Genomic DNA, 14,239 nt, shown 5'->3' with positions numbered 1-14,239 from the left:
GTTATTTATGTTCTATGTACTGAGTAATGTTTTTTGCAGAAACATTTCCAAATGACAAAAATTTCCCAAATGAAAATCTATTTTGAGATCTGAACACATCATGGCATTTCTTAAACTATATAGTTAATAAAACACACATACACACTTATACAAACAAGGAAAATGAAAAATTTATTGAGGAAAAAGAAATAAAAGTTTTCCCCAGATGGTATATCATTTCCTTTGATCTGTGTTCCTACCCATTTTTTTGACTTTTTTTCAACATTTGGATTTCTTAGCCCTAAGCTCTCTATTCTGAAATTGCATGTCTCCCTTTCTAAAATTTTTCTCTATACCAGTTGGTTAATGGTATAACCATAATATGCTAACTTCTAGGCTGTGGTTTAAAAAAAGAAAGAAAAGAGAAAATAAGGGACAAGAATGTGGGAGGAAAAAGACATCCCTTCCTCACTTGCTATTTACCATTCCCCTCCAAGTCTCTCTCCTACTGTGCTTCCACAGAAGCTCTGCCTATTTTAATTCAAATCTAAGTTGGACTTAATATTGACTACTTCACTGTACCTTGACTACAGTAATCTGAAACTCTGGTTAAAATTATGGCTGGTATTTCTGAGAAAGCCTGTTTTCTACAAAACAATTTCTATCAATCTTAAGACTACATCTCTTCTCTAGAACCATTGTTGGTCCAAACTCCATGATGCCCAGGGGAATCTACCTGTAAGAAGTTGAATCATATTAATGATTTTATGGCTGTTTTCTCATTTAGAGGTCCTGTTCTGCTCACAAAAAAAGTGAGTTTTGTCCATACAAATATTACTGTACTGAAGTTTGAATTGTAAATTCTGAGGACCTCTAGTAAGGCTGTGGCTTATTCTTGATACTTTGCATATGTTGCTATTAGATATTTTTTTGGTGGGACTGGGATTTACATATTTTCCTTTATTCTGATGAAATCATGATAGGTATTAATTACATAAATCTGAATTGTTGAGAAACTTAATCTGCATTAAGTGTTTTCAAAATGCTTAAAGTTTTATTGTCCTTTTCCAAGGGAATTTCAGAGAGTGATTAAGGATAAAGGGACTAGAGATTACCTCAACAACTGAGCTGAGTTGCCTAACAGGATAGGTAGTGAGGCAGGAAGTAAAGACTTGATTCTAACTCATTTAACCAAGCCCAGAATTTCCAAAAAGGAAGACAAAGCTTAGGCAGACTTTACTCAATGAGGTCTATCTCATTGACATAGCTGTAAATGTGCTAGTATTCCATTAGCTCAGAATTAATATCTATCTCTTCCCAAAAACCTGTTAAAACCTATGGACATGTCATGTTCCCTTAATAATGTGATGGTGTCTTAATTTCCTGTCCCCCTTTCCAAACTTTAACAATAATCTCCGCCTTAAGCTATGAATCCACAAGTAATTTAATAAAATTATTCCATCATGATAAGTGCATATTTTTGGGAGAAAGGAGGTGGAAGATTCCCTGGCGGATCTGCTTGGTCTTTACACTGTAAATGATGGGATTCATCACAGGAGGCGCCAGAAGGTAAATATTGGCCATGATTACATGGACCAGTGGAGAGGCATGCTTGGCAAAGCGGTGAGTCATAGATACACCAACCATGGGAACATAAAGGACCAGAACAGCCAGAATGTGTGACAGACAGTTATTGAGGGCATGGAATCGCTCTGTCCAGATGGCTGTGCCCAAGACATTCTTGAGGATGAGTGTGTAGGAGAGCACAATGAGCAGAGGGTCCATTACAATAATGAACAGGACAAGAGCAAATCCATACCAGCTGTTGACCCGGATGTCAGCACAGACCAGGCGAATCATATCCTGGTGGAGGCAGTAGGAGTGAGACAGAAGGTGGGAGTGACAGAAGGGCAGGCGCTTGAGCAGGAAAAGAGGTGGAAGAACAGCCAGGACACAGCGGCAAATGATGGCTAACCCAATTTTAGCGATGACCTCATTGGTGAGGATGGAGGCATAATGGAGTGGACGACAAATGGCCACATAGCGGTCAAAGGACATGGCTAACAGAACTGAAGATTCCATAAAGGAGAATCCATGAAGGAAAAAGAATTGGACAAAGCAGGCCTCAAAGCTGATTTCCTGAATGTTGAACCAGAGGAGCTGCATGACTGTGGGCAGGGTGGTAAGCACAAGGCCCAGGTCAGTCAGAGCCAGCATCGATAGAAAAAGGTACATGGGCTGGTGGAGAGATGACTCTGTGAGAATGACTGAGAGGATAGTGACGTTGCCTATGATAGAGATGGTATAGACGCAGAAAAAGGGGATGGAGATCCAGATGTGGGAAGCCTCAAATCCAGGGATTCCCGTGAGGATGAAGTAGAAGGAACCTTGTGTGGTATTAGTCACCTCAGACATGACTGATGAATTTGGCTTCAGATTCAATATCTTTGGTCATGGAAAACCAGAAACATTAGAAATAATATCAGTTTTAACCACATTTATTCTAATCTATGCAAATAAAGGTTCAGAATTGTTGAGGTTAACAAAGACTGCCTAGAATGTCTTTCCCTCCCCTGACTCTGAAATTCTCCTACACAGCAGCTCTGCTCCCAACACTGAATACAAATTAATTCATGGACAACTCTTTTCATTTTTTTTCTGTTTCTATTTTCCTTCTCTCTGTCACTTCTTAGTACCCTACAAGTTGTGTTTCATACAAAACTCGCTAGTCTTTTAAAAAAAAATCTCATAGTGTGATCTTCTGATATCATGGCTCCTATTTCTATGATAACAAAATATAACTGTAAATAAAAGACAGGAAGCATGTGACAGGAGTGCAAGTAGGACTGGGACCAGTCAGAAGTCTGTTACCACAACCTAAGTGTTAATTTTTCTCTCTGACAATCATCATTATCCTTCCTTTTCTCTGTTGATTCATGGAGGAGTCTTACCTGTGGGTTGTCCTCTTCACTAGCTGTGGCCTTTATGTCCTATGCTAGCTCAGAGGGCAACTGTGTTATAAATGCTTGAAAATCTCTTGGGCAGTGGGGAGGAGGTTTGGCAGGTCCCTTCAGGACTATGTGAAGAGGTTCCTGGAAACTTAGATTCCACTGGGAAGTTAACAAGTCAGCTCAGTCAGTGAGAGACTTTGCCACCCCTACTTTCCTCACAGACCAAGGATTCAGGAAAACAGACGTTCTGTTTTTTAATTTGTTGAATGTCACTTGAAACTATACACTTATGCTTAGAATATGCTATGTTTAAAAAGTTAGTTCCAAAAATCTCTCTTCTTTAAACAATCTGATGCTGGAGTAGAGTTAGAAAATTCAGAAGAGATGGAGGTGAAAGAAATATTGCACATTAAAATCCAGAGGCATTTTTGGTGTCATTTAGTATTATGATTTCTTTGTTGATTTTTCGTTTAGATGACCTATCTATTGGTGATAGAGGGGTATTAAAGCCCCCCACTACACCTGTGTTGAAGTCTACATATGCTTTTAAGTCCTTTAGTGTATGTTTGATAAAATAGGGTGCACTGACATTGGGTGCATATAGGTTGATAACTGTTACTTTGTTTTGATGTATTTCCCCTTTTATTAGTATGAAATGACCTTCTTTGTCTTGTTTCACTAATGTCAGTTTGAAGTCTACTTTGTCCGATATAAGTATTGGTACTCCTGCCTGTTTTCAGGGGCTGTTGCCTTGGTAAATCTTCTTCCAGTCTTTCACCCTAAGCCAGTGTTGTTGCTGTCAATAAAATGGGTCTCCTGTAAACAACAGATTGCTGGATCTTCCTTTTTAATCCACTTTGCCAAATGCTGTCTTCTGATGAGGTAGTTGAGTCCACTGACATTCATTGTTAATGTTGATAGGTGTGTGGTAACTCTTGCCATTTAACTGTTTTTGTTATTTAAGGATTTGAGTGTGTGCAGCCAAATCACTACTACTCCCTGATTACTTGTCTTTTCTTCTCCTGCAGTTTAATGGTTCCTGTATTCTCATGGCTTTGTTTGCTTTCATCTTCTGAATTCCTTGTAGAATATTATGGAAGACTTTAATTCCTCCATCAATTGTGAATGATAGTTTTGCTGGGTAGAGTATCCTAGGGCTGAAATTATTTTCTTTCTGTTCTTGAAATACTTCACTCCATGTACTTCTTGCTTTTAAGGTTTCTGTTATTTTAATGGGTTTAACTTTATAAGTTATTTGCTTTTTCTCTCTTACAGTCTTCAATATTCTTTCTCTGTTCTCTGTTCTAGTTGCTTTGATAATATGATGTGGAGAGGTTCCATTTTATTCAAGTATGTTTGGTGTCCTGGAGACTTCCTGTATGTGAATGGGCAACCCTTTCTTGAGATTTATGAGGTTTTCTGCTATTATTTTGTAGAATATATTACATATCCCTTTAGTTTGCCCCTCCTCTCCTTCAATGCCCATGATTCTCAGGTTTGGTCTTTTGATGGCATCTCTGAGTTCTTGCATATTGTTTCACAGCTCTTGAGTTCTTTGACTAAGAGTTTTTCTGTTTTTTCTTTAATATCTATTTTATCTTTGAATTCTGAGATTCTGTCTTCCTCTTGTTCTAGTCTACTAGAGTGGCCTTCAACTGAATTTTTTTTTGACTAAAGGGAATTCTTTACTTACAGGATTTCTGTTTAATTCTCTTTTCTGAGGTTTTCCAAATCTTTGTTCAACTCCTCTTTTATATCTTGTGTTGTCTTCTTTATTTAATATATCTCTCTTTTTTATAGTCTCCTTGCTATCACTTTGGTGCATTCATTTATTTGTTTCTGTGTCTTCTCAAGTTTTTTACTTGTGGTGTCTTAATATTTCTTTTGTGCATCTTATACTTTTTGGTTAACCATGTCTTGTAGTTTCTTCATGGATTTCTCAGTGATCTCATCCATGATTTCCTCTTTGAGAGATTTTTTTTTGTGGTCATCACTGAGCTCATTAGTGCCATTTATCATTGTTTCATTGGGGTCAGGAACTGGGTATTCATTTTCTTCATTTCCCACTAAATCCTCTATTGAATTGTTTTTTGAGGAGTGCTGTTACCTTGTCTTCTTCTCCTTCTCCCCATCGTTCTAATTGGTTCTGTGGAACCATATTCTTGATAGGCTACTTGGTGGTTTTAATTGTTTGATTTTTTTTCCCTTGATTTAATTTTAGTGTTGTGACTGACTTGGTTGCTAGCTAGGTTGATGTGCTATTTCTGTCCCTGGCCTGGAGGTATAAATTAGCAATAACAAATTCACAGGTTCAATGCCAGATCAATTGTTTACATATTATATAGAAAATCCCTTGGTGATAATATCTATAAACAGAGGGAGTCGGAGGGGTGATGGTTTTTGCCTAGAGATTGAAACTTGGGTAATTAGTAAAGGTGGTGCTAAAAGGGGGGTCAGAAGGGGAGCAGGGAGCATGGGGAAAGAGGTATGGGAGCTTCTGGGTTTTGGGTACCTTGTGTGTGTTTTAGGTATAGTTCTGCTATTGTGGTGGAAGGTGCTTGTGTCAGGGATTTCAGAGGGCTGGGGTTGTGTATGGTTGGTACAGAAGGCTAGTGAGCAGGTGCTGAATGTGTAGGAGGGAGGGGTAATGTGGTGACAGGTTGGGGGAGGCTAGGAGGAAGAAGCAAAGATGGGGGGAGAGAGTGGTTGACAAGAGGCAGAAAGAATAGTAGGAGAGAACAGTACAAGAAAAGGGGAAAAAGTAAAGGGGGTGAGAATAGGGATAAGAAGACAGTAATGGTAAAATTAATGATACAAAAGAAAAAACCCAAATGATACTAGGTACAACAAAAAGTTTAGTCTGCTTGGCAAAAGTTCTGGACTTATTCCTTTGGAATCCAATCCTAATATTGGCACTGGTATTCTGGGGTTTGTGTGGACAAGGGTGATGACCCTCTTATTGGACAGCTTGCAAGGAAGATGGCTGGAGGTTTCTTCTTTTTTTTTTTTGCATTCTTTTCTTGGTCTTACTGGCTGTCTATTACAAGTGGGAGTTCTGAAGTGGTCTTACCAGATGGCTGGCTTGTGAGCACTATTTTGTTCCTTCTGTCCACAGGGTGGGTTGCAATTGGGTCTGTATTACCTTACTATCAGTTTGTGCAAGGTGGCCTGGTCTGTTGTTTTTGCTAGGCAGCAGCTGAATTGCCCTATGGCTGAAATTCTCTGTTCAGCACCTCCCCCAGCAAGGTGGGGCAATTCAGTTTTGAGTACCACCCTTAGTACCATGGGACTAGCTCAGCGATCTGCCACACCCCACTTACTGAGAGTTTGGCTTCTCCTCTGTTAGGTTGTCTTGTTGCACCACCCCTGCTCTCAGGGCTTGTTCCTTGCCCCACCTTCCCTTGCTGAGAGTTCAGCTCCTTGCCCCATTCCTGTTCTCTGAGATTGGTTCAGTGTTAAATCCCACCCTCACTATTGGTGGTAGATTACAATTCACCAGTTATGTTCTTAGTTTTGTTCAGGGGGAAGGGTTCAATCTGCCTCAGGGGCTGCACTGGATTATGTTCCCAAGGGGTGGGTGGGGGAGTCACATGTATTGTGTATTGCTTATCTGTTGGGTCTGCAGATTTATGTAGGCAGCGCCAAAACTAGCTGGTGGGGAGAAATGGTGTGCTGCTTTTCTCATGGCAGACACTTATTGGGACTGGGTTCAGCCTGGCAGGATGAAGATAGTCTTTCCACAGGTTAGGGGTCCAGGATGTAGCAGGGCTAGGATCTATTTGATGCTCTATCTTCTGCTTTTTGCAAAAAGAAAGAAGAAAAAGAAAAGGAGAGAACTGGTTAGGGAGCTTTTTCCCAGGGCAGACACACCCTATTGGCTGTGCCACACTGGTATTTTCCCGGCTGATAGGTACAATCAAAAAATCATCCAAGGATGGATGTTCACCATCCTTGGCCATAAAGCAAATGCAAATCAAAACCACATTAAGATTCCACCTCACTCCTGTGAGAATATCTATTATTAAGAACAAAAACATCACCAAAAACAGGTGATGGTGAGGATGTGGAGAAAAAAGAACCCTTGTATACTGCTGGTGGGAATGCAAGCTAGTGCAACCACTTTGGAAAAAAATATGGAGGCTTCTTAAAAATCTAAACATAGATCTGCTATATGATCCAGTAATCCCAGTCTTGGGGATATACCCAAAGGAATGCAACACACGTTACTTCAGAGGTACCTTCACACCCATGTTTATTGCAGTGCTATTCACAATAGCCAAGTTATGGAAACAGCCAAGATGCTCCACTGCTGACAAATGGATTAAGAAAATGTGGTATTTATACACAATGGAATTTTATTCAGCCACAAAGAATAAAATTTTGTCATTCGCAACTAAATGGATGGAAGTAGAGAACATTATCTGAAGCAAAGTTGGTCAGGCTCAGAAGGTCAAAAATCGCATGTTCTCCCTCATATGTGATTATAGATCTGAAACAAATGCATATTAGACATGGGTCACATACTAAGAGGAGAATGCACACAGGAGGAATAGGGGAAGGGGAGGAAACCTAAAATTTGAATGTGGTTAAGGTGCTTACTGTAGAGGAGCAAATATAGTAATCTTAAACTGGCATAGGCCACTATGGGAAGGTGGGTAAGAAGTAATGAAGAGGTCTGGTAGAGATGAACCAATGTGGGTTGCAATACACACATGCATGGAAGCAAAGCTAGGAATCTCTCTGCATAGCTGTATAGATCTCAAACTAGGAAAAATGCTGTTTTTCTTATTATCTCTTATGTTTGCTCTTCAACAAAATCAGAGAAAAAGAGGGTGGTATTGGTTCTGCCTAAAAGTTGTCAGGGGGAAGGGGGAAGTGGCCCAGACAATGTATACACATGTGAAAAACTATATATATAAAGAAGTTATGTTATATTGTTAGAATTATGGTTCATTTTGCTGATTTAATTTTTGCTTTTACATTTTGATACAAATAAAATAAAATAAAAGCTGTTTTAAGGGTCAGTTCTTGAATTGAACACACACCTAGTATGTTAGAAGTTATTATTTTTGCCTCACAACTATCAGAATTACCCAAGTGTAGCTCCTATGCCTCAAAGTGGTTTCTGAAACCACGAAGCTGAGGAATTCTGATTACCCATCCTATCTGATACCTTAGATCTCCTCATTTATATTTTCAATTTTTTTTCTGTGATTCAGTTTGGCTATTTCTTTTGACTCATTGTTCAGTTCACAGTCTAGCATCTTGCTACATAAATCTTTTAAATTTGCTTGTTAATTTCTCTATTTTCAATTATTTTTTTTGAGTTCTAACACTTCCATTTGGCCATTTTTCAATAGACTCTAGTTGTTTGATGAAAGTCTCCATTATGTTACCAAATTTCTCCATCCTTTCCATTTCTTTTTGAATATACTAATCAGGCTTACTCTCATAAATTGAAAACCTTTTTTTATTCTTTTAAGTTCAACATCTGTATTACTTGTAGGTCTGTTGGCTTCTCTCTTTTTCTCAGAAATATCCCCCTGTTGGTCTTGTCTGTTTCAGACAAAGTATTGATTGCTTTTAGTAATACCTCAGACTAGCTGACAGGTAGTACTAGGACTTTTCCTGGATGTTAGGAATATCTTTTAAAAAAAAACAGGTAGATTGAGAAAATAAAGAATTGGAACAGTTGCTGAGACTTAAGTTTTCTCCATATATAATTCAAGGCCTTTGTATCAAAAGAACACTGAAAAGGGAGAGAGAAATTTTGGGAGTATTTAGTCAGAAGATTTCTCCTAATACATGGAGTAAAACAAAGCTTCATTTGAAAGTCAATTCTTGGGATGAAATTAAAGATAAGGGAAATTGGCCAATTAGGGAGATATGGATGAGCAAAGAAGGGTAAAGATGATTATAGAGGGAGGGAACGAATAGCATGTCATGAAATTTGAAACCAATTTGGAGCTGCAGAAAATGAAAGAAGTCAGAATGATTGGGGGGGTGATTTCAAAAATGATATATTTCATATATTGTAAGAACCTTTGTAAGTACCACAATGTATCCCTACCAAGCACAACAATAAAAAAAGAGAAAGAAATCAGATATTGCTGTTGTTCAGCAAGAAAGGAGATGATGTTAGATGTAGCTTTAGAGGTCAGTGAAAAGTCACAAAAGATATGAAAAGCCCTCTGAAAATAGTTGCTTTATTTTGAGTGCAATAAAAGGATGATATTATAAAGGATTAATGTAGTCATCTATAAATTTTTACTTAGGTTTTAAAAATATTATTACAGTATTTTAATAGTATATTAGAGAAGAGGCAAGAATTATTATGCGATTACCTGTTAAGATACTGAAATATTCCAGGTGACAGATAATGTCTATCTGGGTAGGGTTATATACAGTGGAGTCAGAAAAATATTTTTAAAAATATGAAAGTGATTAATAAACAAAGTAAACAGGCCTTGTTTGACTGTTAGGGAAGGTGTACCAACCAGGAAAAAGTCAAAAAGTCACTCACATAGTCAACATGAGTGATTAGATATTCAGTAAAAGCCATGATCTCTGTTTACCTCAATTTATGCCAGTGATAGGCTTCCAGTGTCTAGAGCATATAGAAAAGGCTAGATTTACTGAGATAGGGAATATAGCTAGTGTGTGTGTGTGTGTGTGTGTGTGTGTTTGTGTGTGTGTGTGTCTGTATGTTCTGTTATTAGTAGAGTGGGTAGTATGTTTAGTTTACTCATATTTACTTTTAAATGATGATAAGTCATCTTAATAGAGAAGAAAATTTACTATATAAGTCTGGAGATCAATAGAGAATTTTAAATTATCACTATAGATTTGAATGGTGAGCACATACATAAGGAAGTTGTTGATATGAGTTGATGAGACTTCTGGGGAGAAAGGGAAGATATATAGAGGGAACAAAGAGTCCAGGTAGATTCATGAAAATTGTGCCCTGTAATAACCATGTAAAAATGAGAATGTTTTTACACTTTCTGAGCCAAAACATCTAATTTTCAAAACTGAAATAATGATTTTTCATTTCTGATGAACTTTGGTCACATTGTAATTCTATAACTTGGATGATCCTAGTTATCAGGGGACATTTTCTACCATAATATTAGTAATATTTTATTAAAAATGAGTAAAAAAGCAGATTATGTATAGTTTTGGAGTCATTTTAAATAAAAAATACCTGTTGTGAATATCTTTCTTTAGAACAAGGAAAAAAGAAGTCAGTGCCATGAGAATCATGTAATAATTATACACACTTTTTGAATTTGGGTGAAAAAACCTGTACTAGGAACAGGTATTTATTATTTTAGTTTTCCAGATTTTTAATCCACAAAAAGAAATAAATTACATAGTAAGGTAAACATATCTTTCCTAATAAGCTAGTCTTAAATAATTAGGTATGAGTTATTGAATTTGGTCTCACGATCTTTAGGAAGATGGGCTGGTGATTAGACTTGGCCAAGCAATGCAAAGACATCTTAATTATAGGTTATACTTTGTAAATTTATTGGAATTTTCAGTTTGTAAAGCAGAATCATATACTTCCCCACAAACTTATAACACTCTCTGAAGAAGGAAGAAAAGGAAATAGTTTGAATCATAATTACAAAATGTTTTCTCTTTTTCCCAAAGTCAAATGGTGAGAGAAAAAAAACTTGAGTTAAAAAAATCTTACTCTTTTAATTTATAATTAAGTACTAATGATTTCTGTTTTTTACACCACATGTATCTTATATAACACCTGTTCCTTTCTCCATGTATAAAACTTATACATTTGTTGGTAATGTCTTTAATCTTTTTCTAAATTAGCACATAATAGTTGTACAAGGTGGGATATTTTGTGAGATTTACATATGTGCTCACAATATATCTTATATTCACCCCTCCATTCTTCTCCTTCATTCTCCCTCTGCCCCCCTTCTTAGATCAATTTCAATAGATTTCATGGTTCTATTTTCATATATGAATACAAAGGAAAGACATAAAAATGGAGGAGTGTCTTTACCCTTGATTCTACATGTTATTTAAATAAAATTGCTTGTATACATCCGTACGTCAGTCTTTATGTACTTTCCTCTGGAACAGGAAATGATTAATTCCCTGGTGGGTCTGCTTGGTTTTTGTACTGTAAATGATGGGATTCATCACAGGAGGCGCCAGAAGGTAAATATTGGCCATGATTACATGGACCAGTGGAGAGGCATGCTTGGCAAAGCGGTGAGTCATAGATACACCAATCATGGGGACATAAAGGACCAGAACAGCCAGAATGTGTGACAGACAGTTATTGAGGGCATGGAATCGCTCTGTCTGGATGGCTGTGCCCAAGACATTCTTGAGGATGAGTGTGTAGGTGATCACAATGAGCAGAGGGTCCATTAGAATAATGAACAGGACAAGGGAAAATCCATACCAGCTGTTGACCCGGATGTCAGCACAGACCAGGCGAATCACATCCTGGTGGAGGCATAGGAGTGAGAAAGAAGGTGAGAGTGACAGAAGGGCAGGTGCCTACGCAAGAAAAGGGGGAACGAACACCCAGGACTCAGTGGCAAATGCTGGCTAACCCAATTTTAGCGATGAACACATTGGTGAGGATGGAGGAGTAATAGAGTGTGCGGCAGATGGCAGTTTCTTTTTGAGTGGTCAAAGGACATGGCTAACAGAACTGAAGATTCCATAAAGGAGAATCCATGAAGGAAAAAGAATTGGACAAAGCAGGCCTCAAAGCTGATTTCCTGAATGTTGAACCAGTGGAGCTGCATGACTGTGGGCAGGGTGGTAAGCACAAGGCCCAGGTCAGTCAGAGCCAGAATGGATAAAAAATGTACATGGGCTGGTGGAGAGATGACTCTGAGAATGACTGAGAGGATAGTGATGTTACCCCATGATGGAGAAGGTATAGACACAGAAAAGGGGGATGGAGATCCAGATATGAGAGCCCTCAAATCCAGGGATTCCTGTGAGGATGAAATAGAAAGGATCTTGAGTGATGTTATTCATCTCAAATATACTTGATGAAAGCGAAAGCCAGAATCTGTGTCCACAGTAACAATCTCATCATTATTTTATGGCCACATAAAAGACAGAAGTACGTGTTTTGGATTGTCACTGATTAAATATACCAGAGTAATATAGTATCTAGAAATCTAACAACTATGAGTTTCTTTTTAATAAATATCTATCTTGTGTTTTTCACTTGAATGGAAATTATATTAAAAGGGGGAAGTATCAAGGTGATGTCCAGGCTTCTTTCTTGAGCAACTATGTGGATTATAGTGACAATTATTTTTATATGTAATACTAGATTAGGAAGGTTCACTCAGGGAAACAACATGAGTTTAGCCTGTGCATGTTGAGTTTAAACTTCATAGGAATTATCTAAGATTAATGAATGCAGAGGAATAGAATTCCACTAAGACAGAGGATAAGTCTACTAGTTAATGTGAAAATTTAGGCAAGAATTTAAGGAAAGAAAAGAAAGATGTTAAAGACAGGTTTATATGAAAATGTAATATTTAGCAGTTAGGTATATGTGGAAGAAAAAGCAAAGGTGATAGTAAAGGACTTTTCAGAGAGAAGGGAAAAGTAGGCTTAGAGATCAAGAAATTAAAGGGAGTGGCCATCAAGGTTTAGCATTGCATAGATATCCAGTAAACTAGGGATGCCACCAATAACCTTTTAAAAAGGTTCTTCAGTAGAGTATTGGGAAGGGAAACATAATTAAAATTGTACGAGTTAATGTTTATTCTTCAAATAAAAATGACTAAGTGAATTGTTAATACTTTTTGGAGAATGCATTCTGAGAATACAAGTGGTAAATGTCCCTATCCAGAAATAAATAGTAATTAGTGGTTTCCTATAATCCACAGTTATAAAAGACGATGAGGTAGAATGATGGTGGGAGCAGACCTAACCAAGGTACATTGTAAACATGCATGGCAATGTCACAATGAAATCCCTCTACAACTAATGTATGCCAGTAAAAAATATTTTAAAAAAATGAATCCATGTAATCTAAGCACCCACTACAGCGCCTATAAATGACAAACTAAGACTCCTTAGAAAAAATAATATACCTCATGTATTTGAAAATCAACATTAAACTGGGGGAAATGAATGGGACAAAATAAAGATTTAAGTGAATTTTTCAATTACAAAATTTTAAAATACAACTAAAACATTCAGAAATAATTTCATGAATTCAACTTAATTGGAAGTCTAGCACACCTAATCTGGAAAAGAAATATAGTCAAACAATTAGAAATAAAATTCAAGGGAGACAAAATATAAACAAATTGTAGAGACCAATGAAAATCATCCATAAAATATCAAATAATAGAAATTGCAGTGTACTCTGATACTTAAACCATAAATCAAAAGACATAGGCCATAGCAAAGGTTTGTAAGAATCTGGTCCTGACTGTTAATGATCTTCATGAATATATCTGGCAAGTTAATACCTTATCAAATATTCCAAATGGACAGCATGGTAATAGAAAGATGGTTGATCATTTGTAGAAGCATCACTGAGTGACAGTCCTAGAGATCAGTTGTGGTGGTATCTATTCAAGTGCCATTCAGGGTCAGGACCTGTGTTATGTCTACACCCAGGAAATGGAATGTGTGCTGGCCACATGAGGTGCTGTGGCCTCATGCTTTAGACATTTGACCATGATTGTGTTCCCCCTCTGATCCAGGAGCTCTGGACCACAGTTTGTGTCTCTATATCTTTTTTTCTACATGGTAGACACACATGTTTTTTTCACATATGTGGTACTTTCCCCTGTTTAAATTTTTTATTAGCATGAATTAATTGTACAAAGGGAGTGCATTGTAAAATTTACACACATGGGTAGAATGTACTTTTGTCAAATTTACCCCATGTATATTGTTCTCTCATCCCCCATATTGTCTAAATTTTTATACCGCAGTTTCCTTAAGGCAAATATTAATAGGGAAATATATTTCATCTTAACAGAATAATGATTATGAGCTAACAAAGCTAAGGCCTTGAACTAAATGAAAAATGCTAATAGTAAAATGTCACAGTGTAAGTACTCTCTTTCCTTCTTTATTTTATCGATTTTACATTTACTTACATGTATATACATTGTTTGTGCCACCTCCCCCTCCACACATAACCCTCACCCTACCCCCACTTCCAGGTTGAACCTCTTCTGCCCTCTTGTTCTCGATTTTGTTGAAGAGGGAACATAAGAGATAATAAGAAAGACATAGCGTTTTTGCTAGCTTGAGATAAAGCTAGGTATACGGCAAGATTC

At 37.3% G+C, this 14,239-nt stretch overlaps 1 protein-coding gene and 1 pseudogene across 1 annotated transcript; both read right to left on the bottom strand.

The window, feature by feature from the left end:
- Positions 1-1,440: 1,440 nt before the first annotated feature.
- Or51q1 (olfactory receptor family 51 subfamily Q member 1) lies at positions 1,441-2,394 on the bottom strand. The gene has a single exon (XM_020151864.2). The coding sequence runs from the start codon at positions 2,392-2,394 to the stop codon at positions 1,441-1,443; it is 954 nt and encodes a 317-aa protein (XP_020007453.2).
- Positions 2,395-11,009: 8,615 nt separating this feature from the next.
- On the bottom strand, positions 11,010-13,864 carry LOC109675026 (olfactory receptor 51Q1-like; annotated as a pseudogene).
- Positions 13,865-14,239: the final 375 nt, after the last annotated feature.

This window comes from Castor canadensis, chromosome 1, assembly GCF_047511655.1.
Source record: "Castor canadensis chromosome 1, mCasCan1.hap1v2, whole genome shotgun sequence".
Lineage (NCBI taxonomy): Eukaryota > Metazoa > Chordata > Mammalia > Rodentia > Castoridae > Castor > Castor canadensis.
This window is presented reverse-complemented; position numbering and strand designations above follow the sequence as displayed.

Excerpts from the sequence above, each read along its gene's own strand:
- Or51q1 (XM_020151864.2), bottom strand. The coding sequence starts at position 2,394 with ATGTCTGAGGTGACTAATACCACACAAGGTTCCTTCTACTTCATCCTC.